The 21872-nt window shown below is 41.0% G+C and overlaps 1 protein-coding gene across 4 annotated transcripts; it reads left to right on the top strand.

The window, feature by feature from the left end:
* The first annotated feature begins 14 nt into the window (after window positions 1-14).
* LRRC42 (leucine rich repeat containing 42) lies at window positions 15-20860 on the top strand. 4 transcript variants are annotated; one of them, XM_026007033.2, is made up of 9 exons: window positions 716-1263; window positions 1557-1588; window positions 5475-5961; window positions 11759-11890; window positions 13047-13165; window positions 14406-14494; window positions 14652-14765; window positions 18635-18719; window positions 20355-20860. In XM_026007033.2, exons 3-9 carry the CDS (start codon window positions 5489-5491, stop codon window positions 20627-20629), a joined length of 1287 nt encoding a protein of 428 aa, XP_025862818.1. In that variant the 5' UTR covers window positions 716-1263; window positions 1557-1588; window positions 5475-5488; the 3' UTR covers window positions 20630-20860. The 4 variants fall into 4 exon arrangements, with proteins under 4 accessions (XP_072586955.1, XP_025862818.1, XP_025862815.1 ...); XM_026007032.2 differs by lacking the exon at window positions 716-1263 and adding an exon at window positions 1323-1412; XM_072730854.1 differs by lacking the exons at window positions 716-1263; window positions 1557-1588 and adding an exon at window positions 15-275.
* The last annotated feature ends 1012 nt before the right edge of the window (window positions 20861-21872 follow it).

Genomic DNA, 21872 nt, shown 5'->3' with positions numbered 1-21872 from the left:
CCCGCCTCCGGCCCGGCCCCGCCCCTCATGCCGGGTCCCGCGCACGCGCATCTCCCCAGCCCAGCCTGGCCCCCCCGCCCCCCCGCCCCTTGCCAGCCCCGCGGTCCCACGGCGCCAGGTCGACCCCAGCCCCCTCCCTCCTCCCGAGCTCTCTCGGTCCCACCCTCCCTAGCTTTGTGCCGGCGGCGCCGAGCCGCTTCCCCCATCAGCCGCGCCGCGGGAGGAGGGAGCCGCCACCGCGAAGCTGCCGCTCGCAGCCCCGGGCAGGGGCACAGGTAGGTGGCGGCCGCGGGCTGGGCCGCTCACGCAGCCCGGGGCTGCGAGTGGGGGCGGGGGCGGGGTGCGAGGGAGGGGCGGGGTGGGGGAGGGGTGGGCCGGGAGGGACGGGGTTGGGGTGTGGTTTGGGTGAGAGAGGTGAGGAGGAGGATGTAGGGTGTGGGAGATGGATTGAAGGGTGGGGTCGGGGTGCCGCGGAGGGTAATTGGGGGCAAGGTGGGAGCAGGGTTAGTTTGGGCGGGCTCGGGGAGGGGCGTGCGTGGGAATGGAGGGAGGGAGGGAGGGAGGGAGGGAGAATTGCAGTACTGGCGAAGAGGAAAACCGAGGGGGATCTGAGAAGTGTAAGAAGGGAAAGATTCAGGCTTAGAATGGAAGGGGTGGGGTCTTGGGGGTGGAGAAGAAAAGTTGGGGCTGTGGGTTTTGAAGTTGGGCATAAGGAGGCGTGAAGGAAGGGGATTTTGAAGGTTATAGACAGAAGACAAGAGGAGAGAGAGATTGGAGTCCTAGGAGACTAGGAAGAAGGGAAGAAGAATACTTGGTGAAGGACGGAGGAAGAGTGCCTGGGGGTGGAATCAATGGGGATGGAACAGTGTGGGGCAGGAAGGAGAAGCAGGTGGAGGTGAGATTGGGTGTTTGGGACCAGGAACCTCGTTTCAGAAGTGCCTTGGAAGGATTGGAAGGGCCTGAGGTGTGAGAGGCCAGGACAGGGATGTTGGGGTGGGGGGCGCTGTCAGGATTTGGGATTTTATATGGAAAAATCTAGAGTTGGCTGGTAGAAGAACTGTTAATTTTAAGAGTGTCAGGATGTAGGAGAGATTGGCATGCTCCTGGAAGGAAGTAGGGAGCTAAGTCAGGTGTGGCTCTCTGGAGCTTTGGGGGAGGGAAGGGTGTGGGTGAAAAGGCAGGTAGGAAAGTGCACACGCTGTAAGGTAAAAATAATGAGAGGAGTGGAGAATTGAATAATGATGGTGGCACAGAACAATTAAGGTAAGATCGTTAGTTAGTTATAGGTGGTTTGGAACTAATTTCCGTTCAAGTTTTTGTGTAGAAATTTTCTCAAGAATGCTGCATTTTCAAATAAACCAAGGGTGTCTGAAGCCTGGGATGAAGGCCATGGCTTGACAGATGTTTTCCTGGTGTGTGGATGTGGGTAATTTTTGCCCTGGCAGAGGGAAGAAGGGAGGCCTCAATGTAGCTCTGTCCTGGCTCTGTTCCCACCAACTCTTTCCTCAGATGTCCACTGGTTTTTATCTCCTCCCTGCCCCCACCCCTACCCCCAGCTTAAGCCAGTGAATACCAGAGGATCAAACAGGTGGGTGAGATTAATTTTTAACATCTTTTTTTAATCCCTAAGGCTGATGTCATATTTTTATTCTTGAGAGACAGCATCATGCAGTGGAAAGAGCTAGAGCTTTGGAGTAATACAGCCTTGAGATTGAATTCTGGCTCTGCCACTTACTAGCTCTGTTCCTTAAGTAAATTACTTTACTTCTCTGAGCCTTTTTACCGGTTGAATGGCAATCTTGACCTCAAGGGATTGTTGAGGGTTACGTGAGATCACTTAATTGAGTGCTTAGCACAGTACCTGACAACTGGTATCTGCTTAATACATGGTAGTTATCACACCCAGTATCGTGATCATCGTCACCATTATTACTATGATTTACTCTTTGGGAATTGTTACTTTACCTACTAAAGTTAGGTGCTTTTTTTTCCCCCCTTCAAATTAGAGAGCCATAGACCCAGCTCACAGTTTTAATCCTGTGGCCTCTGTCTCTGATTCCTTCCCTCCAGTCCACTTAATTGGTATGGTCCTGCTTCTTGCTTTGGCAAACTGGCTTCAAGATCCAAAAAGTTGTCATGTTTAATTATCAATTATTTTATTTTGCCTCTTATTCAAAGAGGCGATAGAGAACTGAGTTTGTAATGTAGTAAGTAAGGTTATGTTTTATTCATAAGATGAAATGATACGCTTTGTGGTAACTTTGGCTCCTTTGTGGTGACTGAATACTAACTAGAACATGCACTATGTAATATTTTTCTGTGCAGTTGTACGGTTTACAGAACTGCCTCTCTGGAGACAGGCTGGGAGACCATCAGAATGCCCTGTACTCTGTTGATCCAATATAAAATATAGTTAATGCAAATCTAAGCTGGACTTTCTTGCAGATACTAATTTTAATTTTCCAGTTTGCATGGGATTTTTGCCATGGTGTAGAACAGGCCTCGTTGTTTGAGAGCCCATTTATAACCGACCACCATGTACAGCCAGGCATAAGCAAAGCTAAGTATGGAAGCTTTATGTGGAATTCTCTTGCCTTTATGGTTCTTAACCTTGAAAGGTTTAAACATTAAGTTTATTCTTAGCTCTTTTTATAGTACCTCACAAACTTTCCGGAAGCTTCTTATTGAGAGGATGTAAGATGCACAAATTTAATAGAAATCAAAGGTTACCAGGATTTCTTGAACCAAGGTTAGTTCCTCAAGTACCTTCATTGAAGAGCAGAGGAGCCTTGGGCCTTCTGGACAGATAATGTGGTTTTTTACTCTTCAGGAAATACTGGATTTTTTTTTTTCATAATTTAGAAAGACAACTAGCATTTGAGTAATTTAAGAGTAAAAAATAGCCAGTACTGCCTTATTTGAAAGCGATCCATGCAAAGAGAAGCTGCCAGGATTTGGGGCAGCCTGGGTTAGCGTCCATATTCTGGTCCCAAGACGCTTGTGCCCTCTGCTGGATGGAACCAGACCTTTCTGATTTTCACCTGAAGTGATCATTTATCCATTTGTCCATTTGACTCTAAAGTTTGTGGAACACACTGTTGGGAGTGGGGGTCAGGAGAAATACAGACCCTGTTTCGTTGTCAGGGAGCTTATAGTGTGCTGATACGTTATAATATGTTCTCTTCATAGAATTTGCCTTTCTATTATTACAGTCAAGTCATTCCTTTTTAGGGCCATTAGGGTGGCTAATTTCTGATCCACAGGTAGAATAGGGCTCTGAATGTCCAAACCAGAGATAAAGACAGAGAATCTGCTTTATCTCCTCATCAGGATTAACATCTGTGAGGTTGAAGGGGCCAGATACTTACCTCTGCTGAAAGAACAGCTTAGAATAAGTGAGGCATCTCCTTAGCAGCAGTCACTGAATACTGGCAAGAGTATGGGTTATTAGAGCTGGCACCGTGACAGGAATTTTTTTGTCTGGGTTTTAGGGTTTTTTCCCTCCCCTGGTAGTACCAGTAGCAATATTCTCCCATCATTTGCTTTGCTTCTACCACCTGCAGAAGGGTCTGGCAAGTGGGGGAGGAGTCTGCAGCTGTTGCCTAGAAGAGGAGCTGGCTCCTAGCAACAGTATCAGCAGGCCCTGCAGTTCAGAGCACTGAGTCTGTCCCTTTGAGGTCTCACCCTTCTTCTTATTCAGTTCAGCATGTATTTGTTGAGGGCTTACTCAAGACTAGGCACTGTGTTGGGCCTGAGAAAAAGATGAAAAACATAAATACCATGCCTTCAAAGATCACAGCTCTGGGAACGTTAGCAAGTGAACATAGGACACGGTGCTAAGTGCTATATATAGAAGAGACACTGGTGCTCTGGGAAAACCAGACAGGCATGCACTGGTGCAGGGGTTAGTGAAGATTTCCCAGGAGAGGGATCGTGGTTGAGCTGAGTTTTAATGATGAATAAGGATGAGCTAGGTCAGGAAAGCAGAAAAGGATGGTCCAACCAAAGGGAGCAGCAGAATGGGCAAAGACCAGTGGGACAAGAGAGCACAGCCAGCTTACTTGGGTAGTATGGCATGGCTGAAGAGTAGGGCATAAGAAGCCGAGCAGGAAAGGGTGAGGTTGTCAGGCTAGTCAGGGCCCTTCTTTCTGATGTGCTTTTACACACATAATTATCCTCAGGAGAAACGTGGATTGTACTGCTGTCCACAAACAGGATCACTATTTGATCTCTAGAGACTCAGCATTTTTGATCACTGACTTGATTGTTTGCTGACACTTTTACGTGGCATCAAAACTACATCCCAGCCCTGCACTGATGCAGAAGAAGCTGAGTTCACTCTGAAAGTTAGTCTTTTAAAGATAATGGCAGCTATTTGACATATATAGAATTTTAACTCTCAGTTCTCTTTAGATCATTGTGTTGTTGCGGAAATGATAATCAGCGGCTTTCATTTAACATCGCAATCTCAGTTTCTCAGGAAAACAAATGTTTATTCCAACTAATGCCTGAGCACAAAATGTCAACCATTGCATAAATGCCTACTGTGTTTGGTGTCTTGCCTCACCTCAAAAGTGTCCTAATAGAGCCCTAAGAGATAAGATGTTTCCAAGAGGTAGAATAGCTTTTTTTTTCCCCCCAGCTCTTGTAATGGAGGTCTTTGTAGATCCAAAAAAGCCTATTGCTGGTGGTCTGTGTAAGGTTTGGCAAATTAGTAAACTTTAGTCTAACAAATATCCACCCAGGGACTGTTAAATCCCAGAGCACTATGTTATATCCCAGAGCATCCCAGAGTCTGGATGAATTAAACCTGGTCCCTCTCCTCAAGGAACTCAAACCAGTAGAACACAGGCCCAGAAATAAATCAGTAGCAGAACACTGAGTCAACAAAGTATGTGGAAGGTGCCAACGTAGCAAGGAAGTTATGTTTCTGGTCTTTGTTCTGTGTGTAAATACATTTTTTAAAACAGAAATAGTAAATTTCATGTGTACTGTTTGTACATTTGTAACTTTCAAATCAATAAAAATTTTATGATTTTAATGGCTGCATAACATTCCATGGTATGGATGTATCATAATTTATTTAATAATATCCCTGCTGTTGGACATTTAGGTTGTTTCCATTTGTTTTGTGATTATCAGCTATGCTGCTGTGACTTTCTTTGTTCTTGTAGATGACTCTCTGCTTCTGTAACTTCCCCAGGATGAATTGTAGAAATGAGATTCGAGCTAGCTTTTGGAAGATGAGTAGGAGTGCACCAGATATAAAGAAAAGGGGGAAAGTAGGAGATAGCATTCCAGATAGAGGCAGCCTGCAGTGCCAGGTTCATAGGCAGCTGGGAAGCTTTGTTTCCCCACACCAACCAAAGGGCCTTCCTAGTAGGCTCGTAAAACTCTGGGCACAGCAAGATGAAGTTGCATGTTATAAATGGCATTTTAATTGGATTTGCTTCCTTTGTGCTTTGCTTTTACAGCTGGAAGCAAGGCAATGTCTTACTACCTCAACTCCGAAAACCACCTGGACCCAGGACCCATCTACGTACGAGAAAATGGTCAGCTGCACATGGTCAATCTGGCCTTGGATGGTGTCAGGAGTAGCCTGCAGAAGCCAAGACCTTTCAGACTGTTTCCCAAAGGCTTCTCTGTGGAGCTTTGCATGAACAGGGAAGATGATACTGCGCAGAAAGAGAAGACTGATCATTTCATCTTCACATATACCCGGGAGGGGAATCTTCGGTACTCTGCTAAGTCTCTCTTCAGCCTCGTCCTGGGCTTTATCTCTGACAACGTTGATCACATTGATTCCCTTATTGGCTTTCCTGAGCAGATTGCTGAAAAGCTCTTTTCTGCTGCGGAAGCCAGACAGAAATTCACAGAGCCAGGTGCAGGGCTGAGGGCTTTACAGAAATTCACAGAGGCCTACGGAAGTCTGGTACTTTGCTCCCTGTGTTTGCGAAACAGGTGGGTGTTCTGATTAGAGTATTGAGTATTTTATTGGATATGTTCAGTCTGTCTAGTTCTGGGGCTTTGTGGGCTTGGGGGCATTCCCCCATCAAATAGCACTTCAGTTTAAAACTTCTAAATAAAAAGTGGCCGGCCATTTTGAGAAAAATCACTGTCTTTCTCTCTACCCACCGCCCCCACCAGAAAACACAGCTTTATTTTGAAACCGCTTCACCACTGCTTGATTGTCACCACTCCTCCATTCAGTAAAAAAAAAATACTTGTAGTCTAGTATGAGAAAAGACAAGATACAATCTGCCAAATATCTCTTGGTATGCTCTTGAGGATGTGAAGATTAGTAACCAGAGTTCTGGGCCGATTCCAGTTTTCAGACCTCTAGATATTGGGCATTGGATAAAAAAGGAACTTTAAAAGGTGATTAAAATTTCAAGTATCCTGAAATATGGAAATTTTCAAATATGGTCTGTTCACTTTAAAAATAGAAACTGGCAGCTATTTTACCAGCAGAAGATGGGTTTATTGAAGAATAAAAGAGCACTGCAATCTGGGACAATCAAACTATTGGAAAACCACAGGCAAGCCTGGGGGAACAAAGGAGATGCATACTTTTTTCAGGAGAAAAGAGAAGTTGGGAATGTTGTTCCAAACTTAAAGTTCATTGGAATAAACTAGGAGTTCAGAATGGGGTGGCTTTTCATTGGTGAAGCTCTTGTCAGAGGGGAGGAGGAAAGAAGCATTTCTTCCTTTGGCTGGGAGTCATAGAGTAAGACTCACACATGAAAGGTCAAGTCCATGTAAGGTCAAGTCAGGCTTTTCACTTCGGGTCCTCTGTTGACTCTGAGTGGTAGGGAGTGAGAGCTCCCCTTGCTGAAAACCTGACCACTCTCATTTTAGTGAGGTTTCCCATGACTCATTTTGTTGGGTCCCAATACCAAACTCTGTTTTCTAACAGAACAAATGTTTTCTCTTGTGACTTGCCTTTGCTTTTATTGATTTATTTAAAGTTTTTAGAGGTACCTGTGTGGTTTTGTTGGTTGAGTATCCTGGACTCTTGTTCTCAGCTCAGTTTCAGGTCTTGATCTCGGAGTCATGAATTGAAGCCATGCTTTGTGCTCCACTTAAAAAATAAAATAGATAGGGATCCCTGGGTGGCGCAGCGGTTTGGCGCCTGCCTTTGGCCCAGGGCGCGATCCTGGAGACCCGGGATCGAATCCCACGTCGGGCTCCCGGTGCATGGAGCCTGCTTCTCCCTCTGCCTGTGTCTCTGCCTCTCTCTCTCTCTCTGTGACTATCATAAATAAATAAAACTAAAAAAAAAAAAAAAAAAAAAAAGCATCAAAAAGCATAAAATACTTAATAAAATTTAAAAAAAAATAAATAAAATAGATAAAATTTTTATTTTACCATTACCTAAAATTATTTTTAAAGCATCTACTAATTTTTAAAAAAACCTTTAGCGGTGCCTTGGATAGCTCAGTAGATTAAACACCCAACTCTGGATCTCAGCTCAGGTATTAATCTTAGGGTTGTGAGTTCAAGCCCTGTGTTGGACTCTGTGCTGGGCATCGAGCCTACATAAAAAAACAAACAAAAACTAAAAAATGTGCATGGAAAATAATTCAAACACAGAAAGGTATACAGTGAAACATGGCCTCCCTCCCATTTTATCTCCTTTTTCTCCAGAGGCAGCTACTGTTCACAGTTTCTTTTATGTCATTCCAGTGACATCTTGTACAGGTACATGCATCTATAGCTCTCCCCTTTGTTATACAAGTGGCAGCACACTGCTTACACCATTACACATCTTGCTTGCTTTATATATTTTGGAAATCATTTACTATCAATACCTGTAGATTTTAAAAGTAACTGTGTAGTGTGCCATTACATGAACTTTTTTGTGATTAGAAAATGTGAAAAGTTAGCTTTCTATTAAATGCACCATCAATATGACCATTCAAACAAGGCTAAAGTAGAGCATGTAAGAGGAGAAAGTCATGTCAGAAAGCATAAGGTAAATTCATACGCCTTAAGAAACAAAAAAAGGAGGAGTGCCTGGGTGGCTTGGTTGGTTAAATGTCTGACTTCAGCTCCGGTCATGATCTTGGGGTCCTGGGATAGAGCTTTGTGTCGGGTCTCTGTACTCAGTAGGGAGCCGGCTTCTCCCTCTCTCTCTCTGTCGCTCCCTCTAGCTCATGCTTTCTCTTCCTCTCTCTCCCCCCAAAAAAAAAAAATCTTTAAAAAACAAAAAAGAAGGATTCTTTATTTAATTGGCTCATAGAATTAATGGCATCACTCTGGTTCAAATATTGTACTTTAAAAAGACAAGGCATAAACATACATGTAGACGGGAGCAGAACTGTGGACTTAGGAACTGAGCAAGCACCTTCTAAAAACTCTGTCTCCATGCTATGGTTAGTTACAGCTGAGCCTGGGGCTGTTACCAGTAGAAAAAAGAATTACCTTACCTAAATGAAAAATCCAAGAAATATTTCACTGTAGCACATATATTTAAAATATATTTTACCCCTTCATGTTTTGTTTCAAGTTATTTATGTTCATTGTAGAAAAATTGAAACATGAAAAGTAGAATTATGATAGATGCCTTGTTTTAAAATTATTTTATAACGGCAGTACAATTTGGGAAATATATAAAGCTGTAATTTTAAGTAATTCATAATCCCACTATTCATGATAATCATTTTCAAATATATTTATGCATTTAGGAATATACTATATATAATCTGTATTCTGTTTTCTCCCCATCTATCGTTCTAGCTTAAGTATTTCTCATGATAGTGAAGATGCTTTTTATCCATTTGTGATATCTATATACTGCCATTGGTCAGATTGGATGAGAATAGCCCTTTCGTTTATGTTTGGTGAGCACAGAAATTAGCATTTCTGGAAAGCAGCTTAGCAACATGTATCAAGAGCCTGAAAAATATCCATTCTGTTTGACTCATTAATTCCATTTATTGGGAATCTGTCCTAATTTTTAATGTAATAACTCAGACATGAGAACAAATACTTTTATATAAGGTGTACATTATAATACTATTTGTAATAGTGAAAACCTGAAAGCTGAATATACAACAACTGGAAATAAGTCAATTATGGCACATTCATATGGTGAAATATTATATAGCTATTAATGTTCAAAGATTACTTAAAATGATGTGAAATGTTTTTATATGATACATTTAAAAGGATTAAAATTGCATATGCTATATGATCCAATTTTTTTAAAAACGGGAATTTTTATATGCATTGCATATGTAGAAAAAGTCTTGCAAAATGTAGATTGTGGGATTGCTATTCGTTTAAATTTATAATTTTTCACATTTTCTTGATTTTTTTCTACAGGGAGTATATATTATTTTTATGATCATAAATATAAATATAAGAAACATTTTTAACGTCTTTATTGCAAGAATCCTAAACTTTGCTGTCTTGTTCAGATACAAGATTAAGATTTTCAATTGTGGGGGCATCTGGTTCAGTTGGAAGAGCATGCTACTCTTGATCTCAGGGTCATGAGTTCTAGCCCCACATTAGGTGTAGAGATTACTTAAAAATCTTTTTTTAAAAATGATTTTCAATTGCGATCCGAAACTTCCCTTCTCCTTTTGAATCCCCAGAGAAAAATAGGAAGAGGACAAGAGATTTGGGTTTGCATTTACAATCCAGGGCTGACGCTATAGGAACACAAAGGGTTCAGATCAAAGAGAAGGAGATTGAAAAAATTATTAAAAATAAGTAATTGGGGAGGTTCAGGCACTCACTGTCTTAGGGTGGGTCACAAAGCTGCTTGTTAGATGGAGAGCCAGTGTCTTTGCAACTGGGTTCCAACTTATATAAACTATTTCCTTCCTGTGTTGAAAGCCCAGTGGTTTTTAATCCAAGTGGTTACAGGAGGCAAACATGTTTTCCTTAAAATATCACCCTGTGTAATGAAGTGATTATAATAACTACCATGAAATGAGATGAGGTTCTATTAGATGCCGTGTGCTTTTGGAATATTGTGTCTAGTTTTCTTATCCTTAAAAGAAGTAATCAGTTGCCGCATTTTCAGTGGTAGAAATTGAGGATCTGAGAAGTTAAGTAACTTTTCAGAGTCACACAAGTAATTAGGATTGTTACAATCCAAACTCAATTGTATCTGACACTAAAATATGTCCATGTACTTTCTCTGCTTCTCCATTACACGATTCTAAACTCATTAATTGGAAGACGGGTGTTGAGCAAGACCCTAGAGCTTTGATCAGGTCCTAGATAAGCATCTAGTAGTGTCTGTTGCTTTGCATGTTGGTTTCTCAGCCTTGATTTTTGTTCTGTTAATCACATTATACATTGTTATGTCCTTTGCGGATAACCCTTGTTTCAGAATTACTAAAAATCTTTTGGTTAATTGATCAAAGGATGTGTGTTTTCCTTTCTCTGATTGCCAGTAATCCCCCAAATCCCCATTAACCCACTTCAACTCTGTGATTGGAAGATAGAAAACAGCAGCTTTATTTACAGTGCAATTAAAATACGCCTGTGTAAATAAGGCTCAGTTGTGTATCCAGCTGAGCTCTGTCACCAGGCTGCTTAGAGAGGGTATCAGTGTCCCAGGCCATCTGTACCTAGCAGTCAGGCCAGTGACCAGCTTTCAGTACATCTTATTTTGATTGGAAATAGGAAGAAAAGAGATCTAACTTCCCTCTTGCCTTCACGTTATCCCATCTTCTTTGTCTTTGGTAATTATGATCCTATTGCCAGAAAAGAGAAGTGACCACTTTTAAGTGTAACTCCACTGATTCTAGCATACCATTTTGCTGTAGAAACTTCTGGATATCCATGAGGAAAGTGGATGAAAAAGTCATTGTCTTGCCACAAGTCAGTTTTCCTGTTTTCTTATGATCTTCTCTTCCCTATTTCCTGTCACTCCTAATCCTTTTTCATTTTTTTCTCACTGATATCATCTGAAATAGATGAACAACTAGAAAGCAGGGTGGAGGCCCCAGCCTGGGCTGTGGAATGCCCTTTTCTTTTCCTCTCCAGAGGCCTCCCTGATGCTTCCTGATAGCAGTTTGGCAAGGTGCTCCATTGTAATTAAATTGTGCTCATAGGTTTGTCTTAACCATCTAGAGGAGACTAAGTCTTTGTAGTTTGTCATACTGCACGAACTTTCAGAGTGAAGTTAACAGGCTCAGTGGAGTGGGCAGCTACTGAAACGTGTTTGAATAGAAAAGATAAAATGTGATCTGCCAAACATCTCTTGGTATATTCTTAGGGATGTACAGAGATTAGAACACAGAGTTCCAGGCCATGTTCCAGTTTTCAAGCTAGTAGATACTTGAGCATAAGATAAAAGGCAACTTCAAAAGAATGAATGATTAATTTTTTGAGTGTCCTAAAGTTTGGAAATTCTCCCATCAGGCCCCAACACCAAGGTCTGTCTTCTTTTTTTTTTGTTGTTTTGTTTTGTTTTGTTTTTTGTGGGTTTTTTTCAAGGTCTGTTTTCTGACGAAGATGTTTTGTGTCTTGCCTTTGCTCATATATTTTTATTTTTATTTTTCTTAATTTTTTTTGTATATTTTTATTTAAAAGTTTTTATTCCACTGTCATGTAAAAAGACTCAAAGCATTCACTAGTTAAAAAATTCACCCTGGGCTCACATAGTAGTTGGTGAAGTCTGCTTATTACATAGTTCCTTGTACTGATGGAATGTTGACTATATCATGAAGCCACAAAAGGTAATGTTTTAAAAGAAGGAAAAGAAAAGCTATTGATTGCTCTCCATGCCCCACAGATACCTGGTGATTTCAGAAAAACTTGAGGAGATTAAGTCTTTCCGGGAGCTGACCTGCCTGGATCTTTCCTGTTGCAAGCTTGGAGATGAGCATGAGCTTCTAGAACATCTCACCAATGAGGCCCTGTCTAGGTATTGACCTGCCACCACTTGTAGATGGAATTTTTTTTTTTTTTAAAGATGACCCAGTGGGATCATCTTGAAGAATGCTAATCACTTTCCAATCCTGTGTTTATTTGCTAATTTTTTTTCTTTTCTAAAACATTTTAAATCTCCTTTACTAGGCACAAGCAATATAGATTGAACAGTTCTTAGGAAACCAAGTCTGTTGGTTCATTTTCTAAATAACCTTTATTTCAACATGCAATACACGAAACAACCTGGGGTGAAAATGATTTTGCCCTTAGTTTTCCAGTCCTAGTTTATTCTAACAAAAATCATCCTTTTGTATTTTAACTATCAATGAACTATAAATTATTTAAAAAATAAACTATTGAAGACCGCCTCATTCTTTGCAAGAATCATAATTTAAAGAAATCACCCAGTTTATACCATTTGCAAATAGTCCAGCTGACCTCCAGTTGCTCAGTCTGGCCAGCAGAGAGGAGGCCAGATGGATTCCTTTGTGGTTTCATAAACAGCCAGAAGCATAACAGTATGACAAACTCAAGTCTAACCAGCTTCCTGGGGCCTGCTTCAGACAGTGACACCTACACACTACCCCATACAAAGGTATTTTTGTGTGAGGTTTAGTAAAGGTTCAGATGTCTTGTGTGTGGGACAGTGGAGCAAATTAATACCCTAAAATTTCAGGTTAGCTGGATGGATTGGGTGATGGGTGTACCTAAAAACCAGTCTGAAAATCTAGATTTATAAAGCTAGGTTAAAATTAGAGGATTGTTTGCTTTGCAAAAAGAATTCTCCTAGGAGTTCTTTAGTAGACTTTCCTGACCTATTTAGAGTGTTTTTGGTTTTCAAATAGGATTTTTCATGAATTGAATGTAGCTTCTGTGTTAAACAAGATATATTTATCCCCTTAATGAAGTCTCTGTTTACCTCATTTGACCATATAGCCTTAGTGCCCTCTGCCATCAGAGATTAGTACTACATGACACTTCCATTCCTAACTTAACCCTCAACTAGTAAATAGCACCAAAAGGTTTATAATTCCATTAAATGCATTGGGTATGAGATAACAGGATGTATTTTTAGATGAAATTTATGAAAGCATGTTCTTGTGCATAGACTTTCTCAAACTCTGATTTATCTGTGGACTTTGTTTCCCTAGCGTAACTCAGCTCCACCTGAAGGATAATTGTTTATCTGATGCTGGGGTACGGAAAATGACAGCACCAGTTCGAGTGATGAAAAGAGGCCTTGAAAATCTAACATTATTAGACTTATCTTGTAAGTTTTATTAGAAATTATAGTTCTTAATGTTGGAATAGTGGTTTTAGAAATCACCTAGTTCTTCCCCCATCATTTTAGAGGTGATAAGATTAAGGGTGGTAACTTTCCTAGATGCCACAGCAAGTTAGTGGCAGAGCAAGAATAAAGCCAGAGGCTCTTGACTCCTGGCCAGGTACCTTTCCTGGTTTGCTGCCCCCTCTTTAGGGTAGGAAGAGCCTTTCCAGATTCATCTGGACCACTCACTGTGTGCAGACAGGGCAGCCTTTCATCCTTCTCATGGCATATATAAAAGACATATGGCTCACCTTTACTTACCTTGAGTTGCTGATACATAGTGTCTGTCAGCTAGGTCTTTTAATCAATACTTGCTTGATGAAAATCTTGATGAATTCACAGTTGTGATAACTTACTCAGGATTAACCAGATGTGACTTCAGTGGTAAAAAGTTGATAGAGATCATTTACAATTTAACTGAGTGTCCATTCAATATATGGCAGGATGGTATGGTGTCAAAAGAATGAAAGGAACAGGGGTTTAAGGTCAAAGGACACTCCTTGTTCTACATTTTTTAATAGCTGTGTACCCCGAGTAAGTTATTTAGCCTCTCTGAGCCTCGACTTCTGTAAAACGAAGACCGTAGTGAATATCCAACCTCCCTCCCAGAAAAGTGTATTTATTCAGCAAATATTTTTTGAGCATCTGGAATGTGCTGGGTATTGTACTCATGGCTTTGAGGACTCAGTGCTAAATGTAATACTCTGATTTGAAAAGGTAATATGTAAGAAAGATTTCTGAAGACAGTGCAAATTAGTAAGAGTAGTAACAGTCTCTGTGTCTAAAAACCTTTGAAAATCTTTTAAAAATCCTTTTACTTTGGAGGTGAAATAGCCACACACAAAGTCCGATAAACCATTCTAATACATGTTTATGGATGCTGTTTTTATAGGGCTCCAGATTAAACCCTTTGGGTTAACTTCCTGGTTCATTTATTTTTCTGCTAATCCCCACCTCCTAGAAAGTTAGAGCTATAAAGGATCTTAAGGGTCATTTGGTGTGGCTGTTCCCATATTACAGACAGGATGAAGATAAATAAGATCTTTGTATCGTTTTCTCTGAAAAGTTTGCTCACTCGGTACTTTATATTTTATCATTGTTTGGCCTTTTTCTGAGCTTATTGTTGGACTTTAGCAGTAGCTCTACTGTATACTGTTATATAGCCTATGTTTTTGACATCTAGGTAACCCTGAGATCACAGATGCGGGAATTGGATACCTCTTCTCTTTTAGAAAACTAAACTGCTTAGATATTTCTGGGACAGGGCTCAAGGTAAGACATTTGCTTGTTTCCCAGACTTATAATTAGATATTTTTTGCTCCTGCTAATTGGTATTTAGAAAGGACTGGTGTTTGTGATGGTATTTATTTCCCACTGAAAGCAAGCAAGAATTGACCAGGTGTGTGCTTTCTTGTTCTTTCCCTTGTAGGACATCAAAGCCGTCAAACACAAGCTCCAGACCCACATAGGCCTTGTCCACTCCAAAGTGCCTTTAAAGGAATTTGATCACAGTAACTGTAAGACAGAGGGCTGGGCTGACCAGGTACTGCAGATTTTTCTCTCTCACAGTGCATATAGCTTTTCATTTTAAGTCCAAGTGCCTTAATCAACACTTTGAACAAACGTTAATTTTCTGGGTAGTCTGGCTAAATTATCATCTTCACATCAGATCAGAGACAGTAATGGCCTATACCTGACCCAGTCCTTAGAGATCATGCTCTGGTCACTATATTGTGGCTCATCCATATTTGCCCTAGGAGAAAATGCCGTCGAGAAAATGCCATCTTGAAAACGACTCAGAAAATAAGTGAATTCTGGCCTGCTATGCAAAAAAGCAGTATGTCCAGCTGCAAGAGGACACATTCTCTTAGCGGCATTAGATGCTGGAAAAAAAAAAGTCACACCGATAAGGGTTCAAATCTCACTCTTTCCCTTAGTGTGGGCAAATTTCTTACCTTGTAGAGCTTTGGTGAGGAAATGTCTTTTTTGTCCTCTCACTGAGTGAACCCTCCCATTTTCAGCTTCTTGGCTGACTTTCCTTTGCTTTGGTCTTATCTTCTTGGTGGTTTTCCTCAACTTAGTATAGACCTAAGTAGGAAATTAGAAGGTAAGCAGGTAGTAGGGCACCAGTAAATTGCAGTTTGCCTATGGCTGGTGCCCTTCTTCTTCAGATACTGTTTCTTGGTAGAGGCCTCGAGGACCCACCTGTTTTGTTCTGGATTCCTCCTTGGCTCCACTATAATGCATGATGGTGGACCTATCCAAGTGCCTAATTGTATCATCTCCCTGTAAGTAATCAAGAAGGGGTGAGTCAGTATTTCAGGAGCACTTTTGTGTTTGTACATAAGATACATGCTGAAATCGTTATAACAGTTTGTAGCTGTGGATGAATCTTAAACATATATCCAGTGGACTTGGGGCAGGTGTGGGATGATCATGCAAAGGCTTGATGAAGTTTGGTAGCAGGGGATGAGGGGATGAGCATAGGCTGTGGAGTTAAGAAGCCATGGGTTTGGGATCCTGGCTGGACAACACAATAGCTTTATGACTTAAGACAACTTTGAGTTGCAATTTCTTCATCTATATAAAGGAACCAGGATTTCTTACAGAGCTTGGTAAGGTTGAAGTAAAATACCTAGCAACCTGGCTTGAAAGCACAGATTATACCATAGAGATACTGTGGGTGTGGTTCCAGACTGCCACAAAGAAGCAAATATTGTGGGGTGCCTGGGTTGCTCAGACTCTTGATTTTGGCTCAGGTTATGATTTCAGGGTTGTGGGATTGAGCCCCATATTGGGCTCCATGCTCAGCAGGGATTCTACTTGAGATTCTTTTCTCTCCCTCTGCCTCTCCCCACCACGCCCTCTCTCTCAAATAAATAAACTTTTTTAAAAGCACAAGTATTGCGATAAAGCAAATCAGATTATTTTTTTGGTTTCCCAGTACATATAGAATTTATACTGTAGTCTGTTAAGTGTGTAATAGCATTATGTCTAAAAAATAATGTACTCAATGTTAACTTGAAATATTTTATTGTTAAAAAAATATTAGCCATCTGGGGATCCCTGGGTGACTCAGCGATTTAGCACTTGCCTTTGGCCCAGGGCATGATCCTGGAGTCCTGGGATCGAGTCCTACATCAGGCTCCCTGCATGGAGCCTGCTTCTCCCTCTGCCTGTGTCTCTGGCTCGCGCCCTCTCTCTCTCTCTCCCTCTCTCCCTTCCCCCTTTCTCCCCCTCTCTCTGTCTCTCATGAATAGATAAATAAAATCTTAAAAAAAAAGTTAGCCATAACTTGAGCTTTCAGCAAATTTATGAAAAAATTTGGAATGTCACAAGCATTACCAAAATGTGACACCGAGACATGCAGTGAGCAAATGCTATTGGAAAAATGGTGCCAATAGACTCGTCTTTATGCAGGGTTGCCACAGACCTTCCATTCGTAAAAAACATGGTATCTGCTAAACATAATAAAGCAAAGCTCAGAGGCATGATGGGGCTCCTTCACACATGCAGCTTCGTCCCATGCACATGAGTGGGCCCCCCGGGCACAGCCATAGCATTTGGACCATCTCTTGCTGACCCCCTATTGAAATGTCTTGGGGCTCACTCTAGGCTCCTGCTGTGCTCTTTGCAGGTGACACAGACCAATGAGGCCAGATAACACGAGTCCCCTTACTTTCCTCCCTCTGTCTCACAATATCTCCCATTTCTTCATATCCCACTTCCCTCCTGTCCCAGGGGTCAAGTGTGCCGTTTCATTCCAGGGCTGAGCACTTGAATATTTTTCAGTCCCAGTCCCTGAGGTCCTCAGCTTTCGCTGGGATATTCCACTTATAATGATTTCCCTCTCCTCCCCACCCTTTGGTGTTCAGTCTCATGCTGTGTTGGCTGCTTTCTTTACGTGCATAAACATACCTTACACTTTCTTGAACGTGGTCTTCACCCCCAGTGCGGCTGTGACATGGTTCCTGTGACCTTGTCCACCTCCTTGCTGCCTACTCGGTTCTTAATCCCTTGTGCTCTAGGTCTAGCCTTCCCTGCCTCGCAGCAGGCATTTTCTTGGACATGGCATCTGACCCCATTCTCCATCTTCCTGGCCTTTCGCCTTATTCCACTCTTACTTCTCCTGCCAGCTCTGGCTGATTCCTCACTGCCTCCTTTCACTGTCCTGGGGATCTCCAGTGTCCCTGCAGGGAAGATTGTACCTTCTCTGACACAGATCCATTCCTAAATACTGTCTGTAAATCGCTGCCAGGCACCCCAGGTTCAGCATGTCCAGAACCAAGCTCATTTTCTTCTTCCCTGTATCCAGGCAGCTCTTGGAATTGACATACATATTTCTGTTAGTGAAGGACTATTTTCCATATTGCCCACTGAATCACCAGGTTTGGTTTATCCTGGTGTTCTCTTCAGTCTGACCCATTCCCCATAACTAGAAAAGTTTTGTAGAAGGGATGACATCTAGTATTTCCTGCGGCTTTTTGTGTGCCAGACACAGCCACACCCCTCATTTAATCCTCACAGCAGCCTGAGGGTATTAGTATAGTATTATTAATATTAATTTACTGATGAAGAAATTGAGCCCCCCAAAATAAATCACTTGCCAAGGGTACCCTGGCTAGAGGTGGTGTTGCTAAGTCTGGAACTATATTCTTAACATTCTGTGTTGTCCTATCTCTGAGTCCTGAAGTGTTTTCCTTGACTTTATGATCATTTTATTGCATCCTATAATGAGAAATATTAAAAGTTCTTGTTACTTACAGTATATGTAAAATAATTACTTTATTTATAGTTTATACTCAGCCAGATTTCCAAAAGAATTTTTAGTAGCTTATAATAAATATATATCTGTAACAGTTTTGAAAAATGGAAACTGATCATGAAATGTAAGAATATGGGAATGTGGTCATTTTATACACATACAAGAGTTTGAATTATATTTGGTATATTTTAAGGCATGAAAGTGAGTCTAATAATGTGTGAAAAATATTTTGACTAAGGTTTTACATTTTATTATTTAAGGATATGCACTTTTTTCTAGCTTGCAATAGAGATGAAGATAGGGAATCAGTTTTATAGATTTTTCCTGAGTCATGCAAATACATATATCTAGCATGTTTGTATTCTGATCAACTCTTGCATTTAAGGATATGCACTTTTTTCTAGCTTGCAATAGAGATGAAGATAGGGAATCAGTTTTATAGATTTTTCCTGAGTCATGCAAATACATATATCTAGCATGTTTGTATTCTGATCAACTCTTGCATTGGTTACTCTTTCACCTATCAACTGAAGTAAGATTACCACAAGGATTTGTATTTGTGGAAAGGGAGCTAGGGGGAACAGGAAAGCTTGAGATTAAAAGCTCGAGATTTTGTTCAGATTAAAATCTTTTCAAATACATTTTAGATTGTTCTGCAGTGGGAGCGTGTGACTTCAGAAGCTGTGAAGCCACAAGAATCTGGGGAGCCTCGAACAGCAGCTCAGCACTTCTGTGAGAAATTCTTTTTTCTTTGGAATTTTTGCTGTTAGGTTATTTGCACCCGTAAAGCAGTCAGCCCATTTTCACTCAGTGGGAAAAGTAATTATGATAGTATTGACTTAAATAGATCATCAAGACTTGTATTCTCTTGACATACTACAGTGTAAGTTCACACTTAGCTTTGAGCACCACCACCAGGAAAATAGCTCATTAAATGTACGTATGTATGTATGTATATTCCCTCTCGTTCCAAAAAGGATTTGCCATGGCACAAAAGTAGAGAGAGTACTATAGAACATTAAAAAAGGAATTAAGACTAGCCAAAAGATAGAAGCATTCCAGGCGTCCATCAAAAAATGAGTGAATGGGGGGTGCCTGGCTGGCTCGGTCAGTGGAGTGTGCCACTCTTAATCTTGAGGTTGTGAGTGTGAGTCCCATGTTGGATGTAGAGATTAGATAGAAATAAAATCTTCACAAAGAGGAGTTGATAAAAGGATAAACAACATATAGTATTTCAATACAATGGAATATTATTCAGCCTTAAGAAGGAAGGAAGTTTTGACATACATTATGACATGGATGAAATTTGAAGAAATTATGCTAAGTGAAATAAGCCAGTCAAAAAGAAACATGTTGAGAGATTCTTCTTATAGGAGCTTCCTAAAATAGTCAACTTCATAGAGAAAGAACGCCTGTGTGGCTCAGCAGTTTAGCGCTGCCTTCAGCCCAGGGCCTGATCCTGAAGACCCAGGATCGAGTCCCACGTCGGGCTCCCTGCATGGAGTCTGCTTCTCTCTCTCTTTCTCTCTCTCTCTCTCTCTCTCTCATGAATAAATAAAATCTTAAAAAAAAAAAAGAAAAGAAAAGAAAATAGAGTAGTGGGTATCAGAGCCTGGGGAGAGGAGAAGGGAGTTCCTGATGAACAGTTACAGTGTTTCCATTTTGCACCATGGAAAAGTTCGGGAGAGAGATGGTGGTGATGTTTGCCCAAGGATGTGAATGAACGCAGTACCTCAGGACTCTACACTTAAAAATGATGAAAGTGGTAAATTTATGTTATTTTACTATAATTTTTTTAAAGGAGTTAAGTGATAAAGTCAAAATGAAGGTAACAAAATTAGAATTCACGGCATACCACAACTGTAGAATAAAGTGGTATCATTTGCTAAGAGTTGTGCCCTAAACTTGGCTCTTATTTAGAAGCAAAGTCCTGATTTTGAATAATAAGAGGTAACCTTTTCTGAGCTTTTATTATGTGGCAAACATTGTGCTGAACACTTTATATGTTACCTTATTTATCTTCACATCATGCTTATGAATTTGGTTTTATATCCTTACGAAGATGAGAAAACAATCTCAGAGAAGTTACTTGCCCGAGTAACTGGATAAGTAGGCTTATCCAGGAAGTGGCAGATCTGGGATTTGAATCCAAATCTGTCGGACTCCCATGTGGGTATGTTCCTTCAGCCTATGCTAGTGCACATGCCACTGTTACTTGCTAGGCTGTTCAGAAGAGAATAAACTTAATCCAAGCCTCTCTTTGTTTGGGCCTTTGTCGTTTTCCTTGGATTCTCTTTCTGGACTTGAGCACGCGTTTGCACACCAGTGTAATCATCTCATGGCCACTCCCTTCTGTCACTCTTACAGATGGCAAGCGGGCTCGAACAGAAGCCCCCGTGAAGTGTCCACTGGCAGACACCCACGTGAACTCTTCTGAGAAACTCCAGTTCTATAAAGAGAAAGCCCCAGACTGCCATGGACCATTGTTAAAGTGTGAAGTTGTCTCAAGCCAGGAGTCAAAGAAGAGCAAGAAGAGAGCTTTTGAAGAGCCAGAGAAGGAACAGAGCAATGCTTCGCAGTCTTCAAAGCAGAAATATGTGTGTCTTGCTGTGGAAGACTGGGACTTGTTAAATTCCTACTGATTGGTAGATAGGAGTTGACCTCTTTCCCCCTGACTCTGATCTGATGTATGAGGAAAGGGGGCTGATGGTGTTTTCCTTTTTGTTTAACTTTACCTATGGCATTAGCATAGCAAGCGGATATTTCTACTTTTGTGGTGGGGGAGGGGAATGCTATGGAAGTATGTAATAATTTCTAATGTATATTTTCAATACATAGTAATTTTTTCAAATAAACGTTTTTGCTGTCCTTAAGTTCTGCTTGTGAAGTGTAGACTGAAACCTCAGGAAATAACACTTTAGTTTGGGATAGAAGGCCATTTGAAATAAGGCAGTTTAGCATGGCTTAGTACAAGATGGCCCACCCAAGAAGGGGTGTGTGTCTACCATTATTGAACACCTCCTGTGTGCCACACTCTGTCCCCACAACAACAATGGAAGATAGGTATTAGCCCCACTTTAGAGTTAAGAACACTCTGCCTCACCTGGGTGGCTCAGTTGGGTAAGCATCTGACTCTTGACTTCAGATCATGATCTCAAGGTTCTGGGATTGAGCCCTACATCAGGCTCTGCTCTCAAGGGGGAGTCTATTTGAGGATTCTCTCTCCCTCTCCCTCTCCCTCTACTTGTGTTCTCTCTCTGTTTCTCTCTCTCTCTCTCTCTCAAATAAATAAATCTTAGAAAAAAGAAGAAGAAAACTCAGCCTTAATCTAAGTGAGTTGATTAAGGTCACAGAATTTATACTTTCTGTCCAACTCTAAAGCCGCCTCTTACATTGCCACCTTAAGTAATAGCTACCGTTTATTAAAATCTCAATTAAGTCTATAGAGTAAACCACCAAGAATCTTCATGATAGTCCTGCAAAGCCAGGATTATCACCTCTGATTAGGAACCTGAGACCAATGACTTGCCTTAGAGCAGTGCTTAAGCTTTATCCTGCTTATAAATTACCTGGGGATCTTGTTAAAATGCAGATTCTGGTCAATAGATCTGGAATGGGGCTTAAGATTCAACATTTCTAACAAGTTTCCAGAAGATACTAGTGCTTCTAATTTGTGGACCACACTTAGAATAGCAAGGCTCAGGACCTTCCCTGTTCCATACAGTAGCCCCTAGTGACATGTGGCCATTGGACACTTGAAATGGGACTAGTCCAAATTGAGATGTGCTATAAAATACGCACTGGAGATCATATCAAGTTACAAAATATGAAAAAAATCTCCCATTCTCAAGTATTGATTACATGTTAAAATGGTAATTTGGGGGT

This window comes from Vulpes vulpes, chromosome 12 (assembly GCF_048418805.1).
Source record: "Vulpes vulpes isolate BD-2025 chromosome 12, VulVul3, whole genome shotgun sequence".
NCBI lineage: Eukaryota > Metazoa > Chordata > Mammalia > Carnivora > Canidae > Vulpes > Vulpes vulpes.
The sequence above is the reverse complement of the archived record's forward strand: the minus strand, read 5'-3'. Positions and strand labels throughout refer to the sequence as shown.